This window comes from Miniopterus schreibersii (assembly GCF_964146895.1).
Source record: "Miniopterus schreibersii genome assembly, chromosome: 13".
In the NCBI taxonomy this organism is placed as follows: domain Eukaryota; kingdom Metazoa; phylum Chordata; class Mammalia; order Chiroptera; family Miniopteridae; genus Miniopterus; species Miniopterus schreibersii.
The window spans coordinates 52479550-52501041 of record NC_138113.1 but is presented as its reverse complement, the minus strand read 5'-3'; the positions used below and the strand labels follow the sequence as shown (position 1 = coordinate 52501041).

The window sequence follows — 21492 nt, the reverse complement described above, 5'->3', positions numbered from 1 at the left end:
CCTTTAAAGGATAGATGCTTTAGTCAGTTTGCTGAATTACTGATTAATTTAATTTAATTTTAGAAAATAAAAGCTTGCTAAGCATCAAGAAACTTAAATATTAAAATAGGTGACCTATGTCTACATTTTATTAAAGTTTTGAGATGTCCTGTTCAAATGGCAGACTGAGCATGAGCACTTCCCCTCCCTCCAGAATCCCCTTTTAAATAAGCATAAAGTTATAGTAATGGAAATAAGTCTGTAACAGCACCGAGGACAGAAAGGGATGCATCAACAAACCAGCTGGTTCTCATACAGAGCTTTCCATCTGGATTTCCACCCACCCCCTCAATAAAAGACCCAAAATACCAAAAACATGGTAACGTTTGCTAAGAAAATGAACAGTTGACTTGAAGTCCTAGTTGGGAGCTGATGCCTAAGAGAGAAGCAGGATAGAGTCTGAGATAATACCAGACCTTAAAAACAGACACACGTGAAGAGTGGAAGAAGAGTTAACTTTCTTTCAAGATAGAAATAAAAATGCTACACACCCAGAGTAAAGGATTTCTTGTTTTGGGGAACAAGGGGGCGATGAGAGGATCAGGGCTCCCAGCTGGTCTTTTGAGTTCTCTCTCCTCCTGAATCCTAAATGAAGTTTTCCAGTTAGCATATCTTGTCCACTTACAAAGAGCTCTAAATCAGCCGTCTCCTGCAGGGGACCTGTGTTAGGAAAATAGCTCAACATGCTAATACAGGAGATCCGCATCAGTTACCTTTGTTAACCAACCTGTTATCATTCAAAACCATGGATGTGTAACCAATGAGCACCACAGAGAAGGACTGACTCGGAAGAAATTTACTTAATTCAAGAAACAAAAGAAAAAAATGTATAATTACAGTCTTCAGAAACATTTGAAATTATTTGTATTAAATAAAAAAAGAGAACACATTGCTATGAAAAAGAAGCAGTTACAGAACAAATGAGCATTTGAGAATTAAAAATATGGTCGACAAAAATTAATAGAAATGATTGGGAATAGTTGAAGTCTGGGATCTGGAATATAATGTTGAAAACTTTTTTTTTTTTGAATGTAAAGCAAAAAACAGATGGAAAATAGGAAAGGAAGTTAAGATACATGGAAGTTGAACTGGGGTGGAAGGGTCAAAATCCAGCTAATAGGAATGCCAGCAAAAGAAAACAAAATAGAGAAGAATAAATAATAATAGAACTGAAATTCCAAGGAAATGAGTAACTCGCTAACACAAACACTATGTACAGTGAAACAAGAGCAAGGAAAACAGCAGACAGCAGAGAATTATAGACCCACAAGGGCTTCAGATAGCAGGATTACCAAGCCCAGACTATAAAATAAGAGGACCTGCTTTAATATCCAGAAATGAGAGGATTGAGAATGTGGTTACGAACAGGAAGATTTGAAGACCTGCTAATTAGACCTATAGAAATGAAAAACTAATAACAGAAATTAAAATTTCCTTAGGTTGAACAGCAGATTAGATGCAGCTGAAAGCATTAATGCATTGGGAAATTGAATTTAAGAAGTTATCTAGAATGCAGCCTAGAGACAGAAATGGAAAGTATGAAATGGAAGTTAAGAAGCATGTGGGATATACCCTAACTGGTGTGGTTCAGCTGGTGGCGTGTCGTCCCGTGCACCGAAAGGCCACCAGTTCGATTCCCGGTCAGGGCACATGCCCAGGTTACAGGTTCGATCCCTGGTTGGGGTGCGTACCGATCGCGTTTCTCTCTCACATCTATGTTTCTCTCTCTCTCCCCCTCTCCCCTTCTCCCTTCCTCTCTATAAAAAAAAAATAAAAATAAAAAACATATTTTAAAAAAAAGAAACATGGGGATAAAATGAGAAAATCTAACATATATTTCAGTAGGATTTCAGAAAGAGATGAGGAAACATAGGAAATATTAAAGAAGATAATGGCTGGAATTTTTTTTAGAATTGAAATACACTAACGCACAGATTCTAGAAACCCAATGAACATTAAGCAGAATAAATAAAAAGAAGTCCACACTAGGCACGTTATAGTTAATCTGCCAACCACATAGATATAGAAACACTTCTTAAACTACCCTTTAATACCTTCAAAGAAGCAACAATTAAACTTCCAGTTGCCTTATTTCTCAGCAGCAGCAGTGGGAGCCAGCAGACAGTGAAATTATAACTGCACTTTTGTGTACCTGGAAATTGACAAGGTGATTCTCACATTTATTTGATAGAACAGAGGGCCAAAAATAGCTCAGACACTCCTGAAAAACAAACAGGTTGGAGCCTGGCCTTGTCAGTATTAACAATAAATTAATATTTTTAGCTAAGTAATACAGTAATAGACAAATTGAGCAATGAAAGAGAATATGGGACCTAGAAACAGCCCTACGAAAATATGAAAATTAGATTCATGACAGCTGATAATGTAGATCAACAGAAGACTTGTATCAAGACAATGAAGTGCTTCTATGAGTTAAAAAAATTACAAAAATTTTTTTTTAAGAAATGAGAAGGAATATCGCAGATGAGCAAGCACAAAATATCTACCTCATTGGAACTCGCAGAAATGCAAACACGACACTAAAATTTCACTTTACATTATTAAATGAGAAAAAGGTTCTCTAAAGTTTGATCGTAAGTTACCTTGGAAACCAGGTCAGGGTTCCCCGGTGAGGTTGGACATGTGAAAGCTCCCTGGCCCACAGCCCCTAACATGCGCACGAGGAGGGCTGCTCATGAGCATTTGCAGTTGTAGCATCCATGATGGAGAAAATCTGAGTGTCCACCAGGAGTAGCATGAATAAGAAAGTCATGGTAGATATTTTCGGCTGCACAGCCGTGAGCAATCCAAAGCTCCATACGCCACGGTGGCTGGATCTCAGAACAGTGATCTGGAGTGATGGGAGTCAGTCGTGGGAATGCAGGCGGTGGAATTCCATCCATGCGAATTTCAAATCTGGAAGAGACAAAGGATATCCTAGTTACTGATAAATGCATGGTGGTAAAAACTATCAAGGAGAGAAAGAAAATGATTAACACAAGTTCAGTTACTAGATTACTATGGGGTGGGGGAGAGCCAGGAGGCGGACACGACCTTGGAGACCGAAGGGTTATTTCCCGGCAGTGTCTCACTACCTGGTCTGGAAGGTGTCTGCCTCACGATTAACTCATTTAATTTTTAAAAACTGTATATATACATTTTGTGTACATTAAGTGTATGTTCTGTTTAGCATTTTTTTAAAGAAAAGCATAGCCTTTACTTGAGACGGATCAGCCCGGGGCTTGATGAAGTTGAGAATGAGAATCCATGGGCCTCAGTGCTGGGAGCACTTGCCTTCTTTCAGGCTGAGCGGCACCCCCTTCTGAACAGGCCCAGCCCCACTTCTTTACTGACTAATATTTATGTTGTTGCAGCATTTTAGATTTTGATATTGGTTTATAACTCTTCTAATTGGCCTATAGGAAATGCCAAAAATTAAATTATTAATTAAATTAATATTAATGAGGATGTCTCGTTAATAATTACTGAAGAGAATATAAATATTTTAAATCTCAGCCATGTAGATGGAAGGTATAGCTGTGCCGTTGTGGGTGATGGAGGGAGGGAAGGCGGGAGAGAATAACTGGGGGAATTTCCTCATTTTACATAGTTTAAGAGAAAAGATACTGTCAGAAGTTGATTAATCAAGAAATGGAAGATTAAATGTATTGAAAGTTATAAATACTGGAGGCAGTAAAAGTAATGATAGAACTAATAAAAATTGTAAGGAGAGGGGAGGTGATAGTATATTAAATACCTTATCTCTCATCCTTCTTATCAGAAATCATTAGGTACCATCTAAAGTTGATACGTCTAGAAATATGTATATACTTAGAGTGATGGCTGAGGGCTCACAGAGCTAAAAACAGAAGCAAGAAAAGGTGTTACTATTGTTCATTTTTTTACCATGTACATGGATTGCTTTTATTATAAAGAAAAGTTGTAGTATATCAAACCTTACTCTGCAGCAGAATCCAGCCTAACCCAGGACTATATTTGTTTCCTATAAACATCTCCTTAGTCCCTCTCATAGCAAGGTTGAGAGGGAGACACTCCAACAGTGTGGTTGTGTTAAGCATTTAAGGGGCACAGATTTGGTACTTTTTCTTTTGTGACCTAGTGGAGCCGTCAAACTGTTTAGTATTTGAATTGAATATTCATCTCAGTGGCGAAGGTACCTGCTCCCCTCTCCCCGTGCAGTGTGGGATTCTGTGTTAATGACGGGCCACCCGTCAGAAGACAGACTCTGAGCATGTAAGTGCATTAGGTTCTATGCAAGGCACTTGGGGACACCTGTGGAGCGCAAGTTGAAAGAGCACATATACATCTGTACATTCATATGATTTACTTGTGTGTGTGTCCTTGCTGCGGCTCATTTTTTCCTCTCTTCCTCCCTGTAATTGTTTATCCGTGTGCAAAATGACCACACTGCACCCAGGCCAGTCTCTCATATCCATTTTCTTAATGATCCACACAGGTTCCCTCCCAAGGAAACCATTGTGGTGTCCCTCATGAACACAGTTGACATTGTCAGGATGACCCCCGTCCGCTTTGGTAGCTGCACAGAAACATCTCCTCAAGCACCCATCTAAAAAGTCTCTTATTGAGAGTTTTCTAGCTTCCATGCATAATTTTACCTTGGATCATGCTAAAGAAACTATGGCCGTAATGACGTAGGCATGTAAACATTTCAAGTGAACTTCAGAAACGGCATCACCTAAAACTGCAAACTGTTGGGGAGAGTGTTTCGCTCATCCTGAAGGGCAGAGTAGTTTGGATCCCTTGCTCACCCGGCGCCTACTTTTCCCCAGAATGTTCGCTGGTCAGCACTGAGGTGCTGAGAGCATCCCCTCTCAGGCTGCTCTTAAACGGCTCCTTTGGCCCCGAGGTGTCCTTCCTGTTTGCCAGAACCTGCTCTGTGTTCCCTGTTGCCACAACCGAAATGCTGCTTAGAGCAAAGGGAGTCAACACAGCTTTGTCCCTGGGCTGGTCCAGCCCGTGACTCTTGCAGCCCAGGCCCCATGTGCAGTAGGGCCTGTGTCCTTTCCACCTGTGGGCTCTTAGGCAGAATTGTTGGCCAAGGTAAAACATTTATTCAAACATCCAAACAGTGTCTTTATTCGCAGTCCTGGTTTCCTGGTTTCTTGACATAAGTTGTTTGGAAATGTTTACTGTTTCTGGCTGCTGCAAGCCTGGCTGTTTTACACTTTATTGTGATTGTATTTGGTGTGACTACCAGCAGTGAAAAACTGGGGAAAGCAACCAATTTCTCCAAATTGAAGGGGGGGAGGGGAGGTATCGACATGGTGACTTAAATCTCCATTTAGTTTCGTCTTGCATAATGCGGGTGTTATAACTCTATGTAGGACTCTGGCAGGAACTGTAGGCACTCCATGGAAGAATGATTCTGGGAAGGACTAAATTAGCTTGTTTCCATTTCTAAAGCCAGTCGATGAGGCTTTCCGTGTCTCCTGAGTGCACACAGACCTGGCCTGGAAGGCAGGACACAACAGTATGAGCTTTAGAGCTACTTAAGAATTTCCCGCCTCTACTTTTACTTTAGCATGGTGTCCTGTGCATTGGGGCTCCATCTCACCGGCATTTGTTATGGGGGCAGTTAGGTAGATGTTGTGGCTTTCTGATGAAGTGTCCCTCGTGGTGGTTCTGGCCCTGTGAAGACACCCATTAGCACTGAGTTATATCTGTTATATCCAAGATAGACGTGTCACTACGTATTACGGTCCTCTTTTCCTCACAGCTGTTTAATTTCCTAAAGGAAGAAATTATCAAGTTTTCTTTTGAGGTTCACTTTGGACAACATCTTCAGAATGTGATCCTCGTGCAATTTAGGGAGACAGCCTTGAGACAGAGTGACAGCTCACAAAAGAGGCTCAGTGCAGTGCAAAGGCCTGGGCCCTGAAGAGGACACTGGGGGTTCTGTGAGAGCTGCAGGCCTGACTCACAAAAGAGCAAAGCAAAACAGGTTGCCCCCAGCAGGCCCACTTCTTACAACCCACAGCCTGGCCTGGGGTTTATTAAACTATTAGCATGGCACAACCATCATAACCTCAGCACCTCACACCACAGCCGTGACCCTACTCCTTCCGTCCTAGCCTCAGGAAATAAAAGGGGGCACCTTACAACATGAGGTCACATGGTTCAAACCACCAGTGGTCGAGAATCTAAGAATTACAGTGTATCTTTGCGAGAGGAATTTGCCCTTTAAAACTACAAAAAGTGACCTGGTTCCAGACTCTCTTAATTAAATCCTATTAAATCCCTGATGGCCACTGGCGAAATATTTCTTTACCTAACCTGTCACAGACAGGAAGGATTTCTGGTTTACCTCTTATTCTGCATTAATTGGGGTCCCCAAAACCTGTGCCAGGGCTCTTGATGGGATCTAATTCTTGAGGACCTTGTCACCTAGGGAGCAACCTCAGTAAAATTCTCTCCAAGTTTCTGATGCAGCCGGACCTGGTTTGGCTTCTGTTAACAAAAGGGAGTTCAAAATGCCTTGCACGCAGAATGCTAATGGGGTCTATTTCCTTAAATTTTCTGTAAAGTGAAGTAGAAGGAAACAGGTCCCATCTGTAAGATGTTCCCCTCCCGGCGAGGCCTCCGCTCCGAGCCGGCCTCTGGCTGTTTACAAACAGCCCCTTAGTACGTCCTCGCAGGTCCGTGGTATTACATAGAAGAAATGATCTTACAAATCCAGTTCTCAGACATAAAAAGGTGTTCGAAAAGCCTCCTGCTGCACGTTTTGAAAAATTGTTAATAGGAGCATGGAAATATACTTAATCTCTCTTAACTCTTTAAGACTGTAACACTCACATGTTTTTCTCTGCTTCCGTTTTAAGAGAAAGGTGATGCTGAGCCAGAGAGTCCGGACAATGGCACCTCGAATACATCGTAAGTCTCTTTCCTCTTTCTGTTTGTGACGGCGGTTCTTTCATGTGCCTGTGATATGAAACAGTGCCAGTATCGTGTAAATAGTAATAAGAGTAATTAATAATAAGGAAGGAGGCTGTGGTTCTCCTTCTCGGGATGTCTTTTTAAATGCTCAGAGTGCTCACCCACTTGGAGGTCTTTCTTGTGCTATTTAACACAGAAAGAGTAACATTGAAAATGCAAGTGCTCCTCTTTATGAAGTACAAATATACTGAGATTTGAGGGCACCCGTCGGTGGGGGAAGGGAGGGAAGAAACCCCTTAGGGTCTGTTTGGAGACTTGCATCATCACCATTGTAAGCAGTGTATTGCTGCTCACGTGCGCTGGGAGAAGCCCTGTCCTCCACGCCTGTGAAGGGCCGGGGTCATTCGCAGAGCCTGCCACCTGCCACCTCACCTCGGAATTAAGTGAAAAACACAAGTATAGATATCTCTGGAATGTCATGAGTTTGTTGAGTTTTTGAATTAACAAAAGCAGTTTTTAAGAGATAAGAAAAGGCACTTATAAAGCACCTGTTCCTCACTCTAAATTCTGCCTTTTTCCTCTCAGTACTCCAGGAATCCAAATAGGTTTTAATGATTAAGTTGATAACAAATTTACATACCAAAGTATAAATGAAATAATTTGAGAGCTAACTAATTTTTTTAGGCATCACGTTTGCGCTTTGAATATCTTTATTATAACTCTGAGGAGCGACATATGGTTTCTTACTCTGTGACAGGTTTGTGAATTTGTCTGTATGTGGATCAGCACTCTTATTACTAAGCATTTAAAACGCTACTCATTAGAAATCACAATTTGTGCTATAATATTAGTGAATGTCTTAGTTTTTCTAAGATCCGTTTCTCAGTCTAGAAAAATCCTTCCACTTGCATAGCCTGGCTCTATATCTCATAAAGGGTATGGATCATTCATATGTTGGTCTTCCTTAAGATGTTACCCTAAAAGCTCTAAACAATTCCATTGTCATGATTTTGGATCATATAATACATGTGATTCGTTTTAAATGGTTGAAACATCACTAACTTTTAAATGTTTATGCTGCAAAATACAATGGGAAAAGGGTTGTAATGCCATCTGGAGGCGTTCTGGAGAACTGGAAAGGATAGAATCACTTAAAATTTTGGTTCTTTTGAATAACATTTGAGACTGGATAAGAATTTATACAACTAGAATGAGTGTAAGCTATTGGGGAATAAGTTTTATTTGTTTATAAATAATTTTATAGAAGTGCTAATTGTAGAAACAACAATTTTAAAAATTTTATTAACAAAATCATTTTAAAAACAGACAAAGGTACATACAACATATATTGAAAAACTGCTAACATCCTACATTTCATTTTACAAATTTTAAAATCTCATTCAGTAGACACCAGTTTTTTTAACGCAGCTTGATGTACCATGAAAGTTCTTCCCTTATGCATTTCTAAAAAAAAACAAAACTATTCTCTATGGGAATCGGTTTCCACACCTCAGTACCTTATGAAAGAATGTTGTCTGGGGATTTTTTGAACCCCCTAGAGATTTGAGAACAGTGAACGCGTGGAGCATCACCCCACATCCCTCTCTCTCTAATCAAAGCAGTTCCTTAGCAATCAGCCCCCCGCCTCTTGAACTAGAAATAGCAGAACCTAAAGCTGAGGGTGCGAGGATCTCTCTTAAAAGTAGAGGGCTCTGAACGTGAGGCTCTCAAACAGCTCTCTAACAGGAGTTCTTAGTAATTAGGCAAGAGGAGCAGCATGTAGTGGACAAACAGCAAGGACTTGGGGTGCTTCGGGTTTGTAAGCATTTTACCTTCTCTGTGCAGCACCTTGTCTGAGCTTTATTTAGATGAACAGGGACCATATCCTTACTTTGTATAGGAGGACTCTAAGGATCATAAAAGCCATTCAACTTAAGTTAAAAAAAATAGGTTACAAGTGTTTGGATTATTGTGGCTTTTGCCCATTTACCATACTGAGGAGTCGGTGGATCTTAGGAGACAAAGCCATGGGTCAGAAGCAAGTAGAAAAACTGGGGTCAGGTTACTTGTTAAGTGGTAAGTGTATTAGTTTGCTAGGGCTGCTGTAACAAGTACCACAGGCTGGCTGCCTTAAGCAACAAAAATGTATAGTCTCCTGGTCCCAGAGGCTAGACATCCAAGATTGGTCGGTAGGGTTGGTTTCCTCTATGAAAAAAAGACCTACTCCAGGCTTGGTGACTTGGTTTGTAGCTGGACTTCTCCCTCCCTGTGTCTCCTCATATTATCTTCCCTCTAAGCATGTCCCTATGTCCAAATTTCCCCTTTTTATAACAATACCACTTATGTTGGATTAGGGCCCACCCTAAAGGCCTGGTTTAATATGATTACCCCTGTAAAGACCCTGACACCAAATAGTCACATTCTGAGAGGTGAGGACTTCAGCATATGAGTGGGGGGTTGTGGAGCTTCAACTCATAACATTAAGGGTCAGAGCAATCAGAATGCTTCCGAAGCCAGGTTGGCAGAAGCACATGTACAAATGCCAGGAGATGGAACAAGGGGAAGGAAACTCAGTAAAGCAGATCAGAAAGGAAGAGCTCCGCGGGAGCTGGAGGGATAGAGCAGAGCAAAGGAAACTGTAGATGGCACACACACAGGCACCAGGAAAGAGCGTTTCCACGGCCAGGGCCTGGTGGGACAGACCAGCTTCCCTAACGCCTGTGCACCCCTCTGTCTGTGTAACTCCATGACCCTGGGAGCCACTTAAAGCCACCATATGCGTTTAAATTGAAGTATAAAGTTGGGAGTCTCCAGACAGTTAATTTCCTGAAAATGAATCTTTCCTCAGTGGAGATTTCTTAAGCAGAAGATTAATCATGGTAAGTTTTAGATGATCATTGCCTGATACGACAAAGCAGTCTAAGTAACACCTGAAGATCCCTTCAGGAGGTATCATTCAATGATACTAGGAGTATTCATAAAGATGAAAGGTGTGCTTATTTTTAACACAAAAGAAAGACACCATAAATCACAACTTCTGTCAAGGACCAGTTCTGTTTATGACAGGAGACCTTATATTGGATTAACTCGCCTGCAGATAACTATTACAAACTCTGGATAAAATATTTTTTAAACTAGTAGAAGGCAGAAAATGTTGGGAATTTGGTCCGTGAAAGAAGAAAATTGGACTGGGTGAGATGTACGTTTATATAGCTTCGCCCCTAAGGGTGCTCCCCAGTCCACGTAGAGCAACAACTCAAGGGGAAAGCCACAGTTTTATTGGCATGACATGACAGAGGATGGAGTTCAGGGAGGGTCCTTCTGCATTTGTAGGTGACCCTCAATTGAACAAAGTAACTGTAATTTTAAAGAATAAATAAAAATTTGAAATCACCTTCATAAAGAAGTGGGATTAAATGCAAAGTATTCAACTCCTAGGAGGAAAAATAAACAAAATGAGGCAGAAAGAAAATGGTTCATCCATGAACCAATGAAAATGGTTCATTGTACAATGAAAGACTTGGAAATTATTATAAGCTCAGATTGAGTCAGAGTGACCCATGAAAGGTTTTTTTCTCCAAAGTTGATACAGTAGTTGGAATTAATCCATAGAAAGTGCCCATTGCTGAATATATGCACCCCTATGTTCATGTCAGCGTTATTTACAATAGCTAAGATCTGGAAACAGCCCATCAGTAGATGAGTAGATAAAAAAGCTGTGGGACATTTACAACATGGAATACTACTTGGCCATAAAAAAAGAAGGAAATATTACCTTTTTCGACAGCATGGTTCGACCTAGAGATTATTAGGCTAAGCAAAATAAGCCACACAGAGAAAGACAAATATCACATGATCTCACGTGTATGTGGAATCTAATGAACAAAAACTGAACAAAACAGACCCAGAGGCATGGATGCATGGAACAGACTGACAGACCTCAGAGAGGAGGGGCTTTGGGGGACTGGAAGAGATTAACCAAAGGGCATATATGTATATATGCATAGCCCATGGACACAGACAATAGTGTGGTAAAGGCCTGGGGTGGGGTGGGGGCTGGGTGGAGGGGCAGAAAATAGGGGACATCTGTGATATTGTCAACAATACATTTTTTTAAAAATTTAAAGAAGAAATTGCCCATTACCTAATAGGTACTCAATAAATAGTTATTATTGCTATCATAACCAGATTCATGATTTATAAAAAATAGAAAACAACCCTGCCTTGATAGTTGGTGGTGATCAGAGCTTATTAGAACTTTAATCTCTTCTTTTAAAAAAAAGTGGAAAACTTAAAAAGGGTTAAGGGTGGTAAAAACAAAATTTGATATAGGTCCTCTAGTGGCCTATGAAGAAGAAGGGCTGAGTGGTTAGTCTACTCCAAAGATATCAACCAAAATGAGCGCTTCTCCAAGCCTCTGATGATGGGACCAAAGACCAGGAGCTTGCGGGGTTACCTCCCAGGGAAGGAGACATGGCCCGGAGGCAGCACAGGACCCCACCTCCACCACTGTCTGTGTTCTGGGAAGACGGGAATGGCTGAGTGGTGAGCAGAGTGGTCCAGATGATGCCCAGAGCCCTTTCCTGACTCTGTGGGTTGTTCATAAAAATGAAACGTGAGATATTTCACATCAGTGTAAAGTATGTGCTTCACCAGCTGAGGCTGCTCTAACAAACTACCACGACCCAGGCAGCTTGAAAACAATAAAAGCTGGTCTCTCAGGATTCTGGAGGCTGGGAAGCCTAGGATCGGGCACCGGCAGATCCGGTGTCCCCGTGATGGCCCCTTCCTGGGGTGCAGTTGGCCCTCTTCTCATTGTGTCATCACAGGGCAGAGAGCAGGGAAGGCAGAAGCCAGCTCCTCCCTCCCCTTAGAAGAGCCTTAATGGCCCCCCTGAGGGCTCCACCCTAACTATCTAATCACCTCCCAAAGGGTCACCTCCTAGTACCATTACGGTGGGTTAGAGGTTGTTTGTTTGTTTTTGGGTTTTTTTGTTTTGTTTTTTTAAATATATCTTTATTGATTTCAGAGAGAGGAAAGGAGAGGGGGAGAGAGAGAGAGAAACATCAATGATGAGAGAGGCCATTGATCGAGCCCACAACCCGGGCATGTGCCCTGACCGGGAATCAAACCCCAATTGCCTGGATCCCAGGTCGACGCTCAACCGCTGAGCCACACCCGGCCGGGCGGGGTTAGAGTTTTAGCATATGAATTTTGGAGGGAGATAACACTATTCATTAAAAATATCTTATATCAATTATAGAGCTGTCTTAGAAAATGTGAAATAAGGAGGTTAGCCCTGGTAGGTGTTGCTCAGTGGTTAGAGCGTGGGTTCGATTCCCAGTCAAGGGCACACACCTGGGTTGCAGGTTCGATTCCTGGCCCCGGTCAGGGTGCATGTCAGAGGCAACCAATCAGCGTGTCTCTCTCCCATGAATGTTTCTCTACTCCTCCCCCCACCGCCACCACCTCCCTCCTTTCTACTCTCTCTAAAAATCAATGGAAAAAATATCCTAGAGTGAGGATTAACAAAAAAATAATAATGAGGAAAAATATACAGAGGAACAATTATGTGCTAAACATATAAAGAAATCTGTTATTTATGCATGTGCATTTAATAATAAGGTTACGCAAACTGATCTGGAAGTTGAGAGATCTAAGGCGATTTGAGAACTGTTACCCAAAGATGTTATTTTTTTCCGAGAAACTTGAAACCTTCCTGGTATTTATTTTGGCCATAGTGATCCACGTTTAAATGATGAACTGTGGCTGTTCTTTTAGTTTATGAGGTCTCTGTCCCCAGGGGCTTCGTTTCCATATCTGTTTAAGTGATTTGCCAGGATCCTGTCTTCTGTGAAAGTGAGAAACCTAGTGTACAGCCTTTGCCTAGAAAAATGCACCAGATCCTGTTTCCAACTCTTAGACACCAAGAATTAAAAATAACATAGGAAGGGCCTTTAGGGCTCCCTGAACCCCTTCACTGTGATGGATGAACAGAGTCGACCGAAGGCCTTGGAGAGAGGTAAGGCTTACCTGACAGGCAGGAAGGACGCCTGGACCCAGCACTCGGGCACCACGGGTCCAGGTGGGCTGGGAGGACTCGAGGGCGAAGAGGCCTGAGGAGGATTTGTCAGCCTCACCCGAGAGGGGATTTAGACTCCGCTGTGATACTGTTTTACTCTCAGAATAAAACACTAAGCGAGCCCAAGAATGCAGGTAGAAAGTTTGCCATCGTAGAACAAGACTGCATACCCTACCCCCCACGATTTTACACCAGACCGGAAGGCCCATGGTCCCAGGGGTCATAAAAAAGTCAGCAGCAAAACGAGGGAGTCTGCGCCCCCGGCCCCTCGTAGGTTCCCCAGAGACTCCTGCTTTCTCTTTCCTCTGCCCCTCTGGCTCCATCACACCAGGTGGCACCTCTCCTCAGATGTTGTCTAGATCAGCGTTTCTCAAATTTTTGTTTTGTAATTTAATGTTTTTCCAGTTTTGATTGTGATAAATACACATAACATAACATTTACCATCTTAACCCTTTTAAGTATACAGTGCCCCCCCTTCCTGGGGAATACATTCCAAGCCCTGCAGTGGATGCTTGAGACTGCAGACAGCACCAGCCCCTATAGATACTGCGTGTTTCCTGTGCATACATACCTTTTCACTTATAGGAAGCAGTTTACGGCGTCTCTTTGGCATATCCAAATTGCCGGTGTCACTGCTCTTGCACGTTGGGGCCACTATTTAGTAAAATAGGTGTGACTGGAACACAAGCACTGCGATACCACGACAGTCCATCTTATAACTGGACGGCTACTAAGTGACTAAGGGGTGGGGAGCATATACATTGTAGGGACTCTGGACAAAGGGGCGATTCATGTCCCGGGCAGGACAGAGCAGGACGGTGCAAGATTTCATCCTATTACTCAGAACGGCACACAATTTGAAAGTTATGAATTGTTTATTTCTGGAATATCCTATTTAATATATTTGGACCGTGGCTGACCACAGGTAACTGAAACTGCAGAAAGCAAAACCATAGGTAAGGGGGGCGGCTGGACAGTTCAGTAGCGTAAGTACATTCACGCTGATGTGCTGCCATCACCGCCATTCCTAGAACTCTTTCCTCTTCCCAAACTGCAACCCTGCAACCATGAGTACGCCAGATTAATAAACTGCCATAGCAAATAACTCCGTTTCCCCTCTCCCCGGCCTCCGGCACCCCCCCTTCTACTGTCCGTTTCTCTGAATTTGACTGCTCTGGGTACCTCGAAGTGGAATCACACAGTATTTGCACTTTTGTGACTGGATCATTTCACTTAGCAAAATGTCTCCAAGATCCATCCATGTTGTAGCCTGTGTCAGAATGTCCTTCGTTTTTAGAAAAGGAATTCCCTTTGTTAAGGCTGAATAATCCCTTGTGTGTGTGTACATTTTTTTAATGTCACCTCTCCGTGGACACTTGGGTTTGGTTCGGCCTTTGGCTGTTACGAATAACGCTGCTTACGAACCTGAGTGTTCAAATATCTCTCTGAGTCCCCGCTTTCGGTTATTTTAGGTAGATACTCATCTCAGACTGAACATAACCTGCATGGTCAAAAATACATTGTACATCACACCCTGCGAGAGCGGATGCGCAGAAGCATGTGTTACAAACATTACCTGCCATGACCCGGACGTTTTCTGTTCTTGTATAACATGTTTAAACGCAGGTCAAACCACACAAATTCACTTTTATAAGCCTGTGTTCACAGAATATAATAGTTACTGACCAACTAACAAGACTGTGCCCAAGGAGGGGAGGAGCTGAAGGCAGAGGCAATATTGAGCCCTGCCCTGTTCCAGCCCGGCCGCCTCACTGTGGAAATGACCCCTTCAGTCCTCCCTGTAGCCCGCTTCTTCTTTCCCCATTTTACAGATGAGGAAACCAAGGCTGAAAGGGTATAAGAATTTTGTCCAAAGACCTGTATCCAGTGAATCTGTTTTCACTGAGATCTGCCCACTGCCAGGACGTGACTAGTTTACGTGGCACCCTGCAGCCCTCCCCTCAGAACCCCCACGCACTGACGATTCAGACAAGTTCAGGACCCATTCAGAGGCTCAGGAAGCAGGTATTTGGGGCATATATCATACGAGAAGGTAAAATTGTTCAGTGACCCCCCATTAGGCCGCCTAAGCAGCTGCTTCCTTCCCTTCGTGGTTAAGGTGGAGTCTCCACAGGTGAGCTGGCACCTTTGCAGTGACCCCCTCCAGTCCACAGAGACATTAGTGAACGCACCGAGCTACTCTATCCGCCGTGGCTCTGGCAGACGGCAGCGTTTTTCTGGAGAGTCGCTGGGGCCGTGGGAAGGTTTGGTAAATCAACAGATATTACCATATTTATTGATCGCAGTGGATAATCAATAAATATGGCCCGATATTAACAGACTGAGCATACACACTTCTTCAGATGTTTGCTTTCATGTAGCCGCTCCATGACCTTGGTGGAAGCCTTGCCCAGCATTTAGAAGAGACTCCCTTTTCAGCAGAATCATGAGCATGAACACATGCGTGAGTGCAGGGGAACACGGGATGGTGGGAGCACGCTGGTGCATTTTATGTATTTTTTTCAGAAATACCATTAGCTAGATTTGTTTTCTCATCTACAGATTTTAATAAAGGTGTCAACCTCCAAAATGCAGAGCTTATATATGTACAGACTGAGGTCTGTCCCCTCCCCGCACTGCCCCCAAAGTGACAGATTCCCTGTGCGCCCCCGTGCCCACCCCTCCCCAGGCGGCCTGGTCCCGAGGTGGTATTTCCATGTACTCACTGCCTGTTCTGTGCCAGGCGCTCTGGTGAACACGGGGTCTTATTTAATTCTCACGACAACCCAGTGAGGCGTATTACGTCTCATGTTGCAGAAGAGAAAGTCGGGATCTCAGGGACATGTTGGCGTGGGGAGGCTTCAGGGGCAGGGAGGACGCCTGCTGCAGGCGGAGGAAGGTGGGGGCTCCGCGCAGGCCGCGGGGAGAGCGGGCCGGGCCTGGGGCTCACCTGGAGCCCCACGCTGGTGCTGCAGAGACGAAGGGCCGCGCCTCAGCCCTGCTGCCTGCCGCCTCCCAGGGCCTTCTGCTGGGTGACATGTTTCGGTGAAGCAGGGGTCACATGATCCCACCAAAGCATGACAAGTATTTGAGCCTCTGCCCGAGGTCTGCCACACAGGATGCCACCTCCACCTTTAGCTTCTTAAATGACTGCACTGTACGAAGAGACGGGGCATGGAGGCGTAGCGGGCAGCCGACCAAGCCTCCGCACATGCACACACTCACATTTCTGCGTTCAAAGGCATTCCTGTTTAAACATGCGGGCTCCGCGGGCTTGAAGGCATTTCTCTAGAATAGTGCCAGTGTCGATACATATGATTAAGAGGTAGCAAATACCGAGTACCAGCTGTGTGCCAGGCTGTGTACTAAATGTGTTGTAAACAGGATAACTATGAGATCTTGAAGTGACAGCTATACAGGGACCACAGGTATAAGCTAAAATCCCTGTAGGATGAATCAAGTCTCTGAATCTGCAGAGCAATTTGAAAAAGTGGACAGCATCTGAATCCCCCTTTCTATAGATAAAGAAACCGAGGCTCCCAGGTGGTGTGGCCAACCCAGGACACCGCCCAGAGGTGTCTGACCTGAAAGCACTTTCTCCAGCCCTGCCTGGAACTCGAGACACCTGAGCTGTGTCATGTGGGAGCCAAGGCTGGTTCAGAACACAAACAAGTGAGGTTCAGAGCGGCCCGATGGCAGCACACCCAGTGACTGGGGACAGTTTCATCTGAAAGCCTGTTTAACGCTAACGCTAGAGGACTGAATTTATCAGTTGGCTTTTAGGAAGGGGGGGGTGACGTTCCTGGTTTGCCTTTGGAGTTGGGGCGAGCAGAGAGGATAGTCAGCAGGTGAGACAGAAAAAACATCCAGTGCTGGGCAGAGCTCTCAGCCACAAAGCTTCCCTTCTTAAAACAGCGCCATGCCCCAGAAGTTGTAGACTCTGAAAAGAAAAAGATTTTTTAATGGATAAATACATAAAATGCTGTTATTCACAATCTTGAAAAAAGTATGTATTTTTCATTTGAGCACAAGAGAAAAATCTTTTTCTCACGAGTCGATTGTAAAAAATGGAGACAGTCTCTGATTTTGTGTTTTACTTTCCTATTGACAGTCTGGACTAGGTCATATGACCCTCACCCCCTCACCCCCAAATTTACTGAGCATTTACATGTGCTGGGCACTGTTGTAAGCATTTTACTTATATCATTCTCACAGCTCTCTGGGATGGTTATCCCCGTTTTCAGATAAGGGAAATGATGATGCACAGAGAGGGTAACTAACTTGCGCAGTCACACAGCTCATGTGTGACAGAGCTGGGAATTGAGTGCAGCTTGACTCCTGAGCCCATGCTTTTAACCGCACTCCTATAAAACAGCCTCCATTTCAGCTATTAGACTTCAAAATCTTTCCAAAATACTGAATATTAGCATGTCTCTGAGTAAGAGAACAGCATTTCTGAATTATGTGTCACCCTTGAGTATAGACCGTGGAAAATACACTTGAATTCATAATTAATGTAATTAACATTTTTCTTATCTTTTAGTGTCTGGAGTTTATCAGTATTTTAATCTTTCAGAATGGGCAAGAGGTCATCATTTCATTACATTTGAATTCTATTTTTTAATAATTACTGTTACTAATCATGCTAAATCACCTCCGAGTGAGAACTGTGGAGAGAAAACTCTTCCAGTGCCTTTGAAAATACTAAATTTGATCAAATTTTGAAGAAAAGTGATCAATTAAAATGAGTATTTGTATGGTTTTGTTGCTGACCTAAGATCCCATGTTGCTGGGGGAACCGATTTTGCAGGTTCTGGACTCAGGTGATGCTTGGTGAAACCTGAAGCCCCTGGTAGACTTCTTCAGTATTGGGATGGGCTGTGCTCTGTGGAGCTCTTAGTAAAACCTGCTGGGTCAAAAATAAACTAAAGAAATGCCCTGGGGAAGGTTGTACCTAGACAAAAAGCATTCTCCAGGATGGGAGTGGAAATCTCTCTTCTTCCAGGAGTTGTAAATGGAGGTCTGTTGCTTTCTACCCCTTCTGTTTACCTTTCAAACCAGGTTTGCCAGATAAAATACACGACACCCGGTTAAATTTGAATTTCAGATTAAGAAGGAATACCTTTTTAGTGTAATTCTGTCCACTCAATATTTGGGAATAATTATTTAGTAGAAGTATGTCTTATCCAATATTTGGGAAATACTCATACTAAAAAAGATTATTTGTTTCATACTTGAAGTTCAAATTTAACTGGGCATTCTGTATTTTTTATTTGCTAATTCTAGCAACCTTACTGAACACCACACATAAAGCGCAGGTCCGACTAACTTAAATCCACAGTTTACTGAAAAAATAGAAGATAGGCAGGGTGAAGAAGCGGAGAAAGGAGAAGGGAAAAGAGATAAAGCGAGCCGAGGAGAGGGGGAGGAACGAGGCCTGGCCAGCTGCCAAGGAAAACAGCTAACATTTTGCAAGAAAAGAAATCCTAAAACTGAGGTCATGGGATGGAAAAAGTTTGTTTCACAGACTCCAGCCTGAACATTAGCCAAAAAAGAAAGGCATCCTATTAACATCTGAATAGCAAAGCTCATCCAGGAATGGAAAGATTTGGAATTTAAAAATTCTTAGCTCCCAGCCTTGTTAGAATACCACAATTCTTTATTAATTGCAAGAAGGATTTTGGTTTTTCAATGAGATGCTTCAGTAATTCGATCCCAAAGAAGTTAACTAGCTTCAGTTTATGTTACTAAGACGCCTTTGAAACTTCCTGGATAACCTTTTGTCTGTTTGCTTTGCACCGAAATGCAAAAAACTATCATATACCTGCCTTGGAGAAAAAAATGACCTCTTTAAAAATCACACAGTTCTGCCGTGAAAGGTGAAGATGGCATGTTTTTTTTTTAAGTTAGAAAATATTAGCTGACAGCTTCAAGACAGATTTTTGTTTTCTTTAATCTCAAACCAGACAAATTACAATAAGCAAGAAACCTCTTGCCTTAACCTGGACATGTCACAGATGTGACACTTCTGTAGGAGACGGTTTTTTAGCTGTGGATGGGAGAAAATAACCTTTGGAAATTTTAGGATGTTATTACAAGCAAGTTTGCTAGTTTTTGACTTGCTGAGCCACCACTGGAGCCAGCCTTCATCAGGGTAAGAGTATTTCCATATTACTGTTGTATCTTTCATATTTCAGTTGTCGGATCTTTACATTTGGGGGAATGTGGCCTTGGAACTTGTACTGTCTGTTGAGTATGCAAATGGCATGTCCTATAAAAGGGGAGAGGAACTGACAGTTTCCCTCTGGGATGATCGTTGGAGCTGCTGGAGCAGGAATTGGATGGTACCATCATTTGGGATAAAAGAAAATTTTGTATTTTTTTGAGAGACATTTAAAGGGCTGGGCTTACATCTCACCGGAGTGCCACACAATTAGGTGCTGGGCTCTCAGTTCTGTAGTTGTATTGTTGTTGCTGCTTTAAAAAAAAATTGGCCTAACAGTGCAAGGACTTTTCTGATCAAATGAATTATGAATCTGCCTGAAAATATTTTTTTCATATTTGTGAAATATGAACCAGCATTGCATTTTCTTTTCTCTTTCCTCCATCCTGCATCTTGTTGTTTTTTATAAAGTACATTGGAGGTTAGTTCAGAGAACGAACAATGTAATTTTTCCTTAAAGAGGCTCCACAAAATTCTAAAGCCAGTCTCTCTCCAAAGAGCCAGAGGTGGCATGGTGCAGGCCTGGCCGCCTGTGACCTGCCCTGAGAAGCCGCGGGGAGCCGAGTCAGTTAACCTGTGACAGGCAGGTTAGAAGCAGGTGCCCTTCTGATAGGCGAACTCTCCATAGGAAATTGTCAGGTGACATTAAGTAACAGAGAACCAGTCAGTTTGGTGAATTGAAGTATCCCTTCCAACTAGTTTATTTTTTAAATCCAAACTCCTCACCATGGTTCTTAGCCGGGGTGCACATGGGATCACCTGGGGAGCTTTGTAAAATATTAACACCTGTGCTCTGCAGAGTCTGTCAGTCAGGGCTGCCCCTGAGATTCTGACGTATGTCCTTGGTTGAAAACCATACTCAGGAAGTCCCAACACCAGCCAACCATCAGTCACTGAAGAGGCTCTAAAATGCAGCATCCCCCTCTACAGAGATCCTGATTCAGTGGGGCTGGGCTTGGGCCTAGGAATCTGTATTTTTGGAAAGTTTCCCAACTAATTTTGATGATTAGTCAGAATTGGAAACCACCTTTGCCCTGAGTCACATTCATGTCAGCAGAAGTGGGGTGGGAGGTTACCTAATGGAAAAGTAACCTGGTCAGGTGTGCAGGGCCTGTGGCGCAGCACCCCACATCCTCACACTGTCCCCTAGGTCCTCTGCTTGCTGCTCTGCCACCTCAGAGGAAGACGCGCCTGGTTCTCCCCTCCGGTGCCCCGACCTCTCTTCCCACCCGCCTTCCTCGGGCCCATTGCGTTCTGTTCTTAGGTGCTCTTCCTACCTGGGCCTGTAACGTGCTCCTGTTTCCCCAAACTAAACAAATCAGCCACATCCATCAACCTTTGTAGCCGCTGAGCCTTGTCTGTACGTCAGTCCTTTAACCTCTCAGAGGCCCTCCTTCCTGGCCACCTGTCTACTGCAGCTGGGTTCTGGCGTCTGTGCTTGGAGGCCACCATGACCTATTTGTCACTGGGCCAAACTTGCCGATGTCTTTGCCACCTGTGACCTGTTGATCATGCCTTGTTTGACCTGTTGGTTCCTTGCCTGTCTCCCTACTGCACTTTCTTGGTTTTATTACCGGGCTTCGGTGTTTGGTGGCTTTCTTTCCCCACATTCTTCTCCTGGTGGTCTCATCCATTCCCATATGTCTGGCCGGATGCCTCCCAGATGGAGGTCCCGAGCTCATGATTTCCTTGAGCTCCTATTGAGTCTTTCCAGCCGCCCACCCAGAGCTCAAGCCCTGCATGCTCAGAATCTCACAACATCCTTCTCCATCGACCCCCACCCATCTCTTTCTCTTATGTCACCTACTTTTGCTGTGATGCTACCCAGACTGAAAACTATGGGTTATCTTCCCTTCCTTGGCCTCCAAACTCAGTCGCTTGCTAGGTCCTACCAAGTCCTGTGTCCACAGCTTCTCTGATTCTGTTTCTTAGGGCTCGCGCGGCCACACCTCCCTTTAGGCCTCCCCTGCTTCAGCCCCTGCGTCACTCCGAAGGCGCCTCATCTCCCTGCCACCAGTTTCTTCATTCCCCCCAGTGATGGTGCCACATTAATTCTTTCAAAGTACGGTTCTGTTCGTGCCGCTTCTCTGCTCTGAAATGTTTGATAACCTTGTACTACCAAAAATTAAGTTCAAATTCCAAGCCTGGACTCAAGAATCTTTTGTGATCTGCCCCATTTATTTTTCTAGCTTCATGTCCCTCTCTGCCTAGCCCCAGCCCCCACATACCCAA

General features: G+C 43.6%; 1 protein-coding gene across 6 annotated transcripts in view; it reads left to right on the top strand.

Annotated features, from left to right (window-relative positions):
* Positions 1 to 21492, top strand: part of AFF3 (ALF transcription elongation factor 3) — a 472487-nt gene that overhangs the window by 323222 nt on the left and 127773 nt on the right. For all 6 annotated transcript variants that reach the window (XM_081156102.1, XM_081156098.1, XM_081156097.1 and 3 more), the window contains one exon: positions 6900 to 6951. In XM_081156102.1, coding sequence (XP_081012228.1) covers positions 6900 to 6951 — 52 coding nt within the window. The remainder of the gene's footprint in view (positions 1 to 6899; positions 6952 to 21492) is intronic.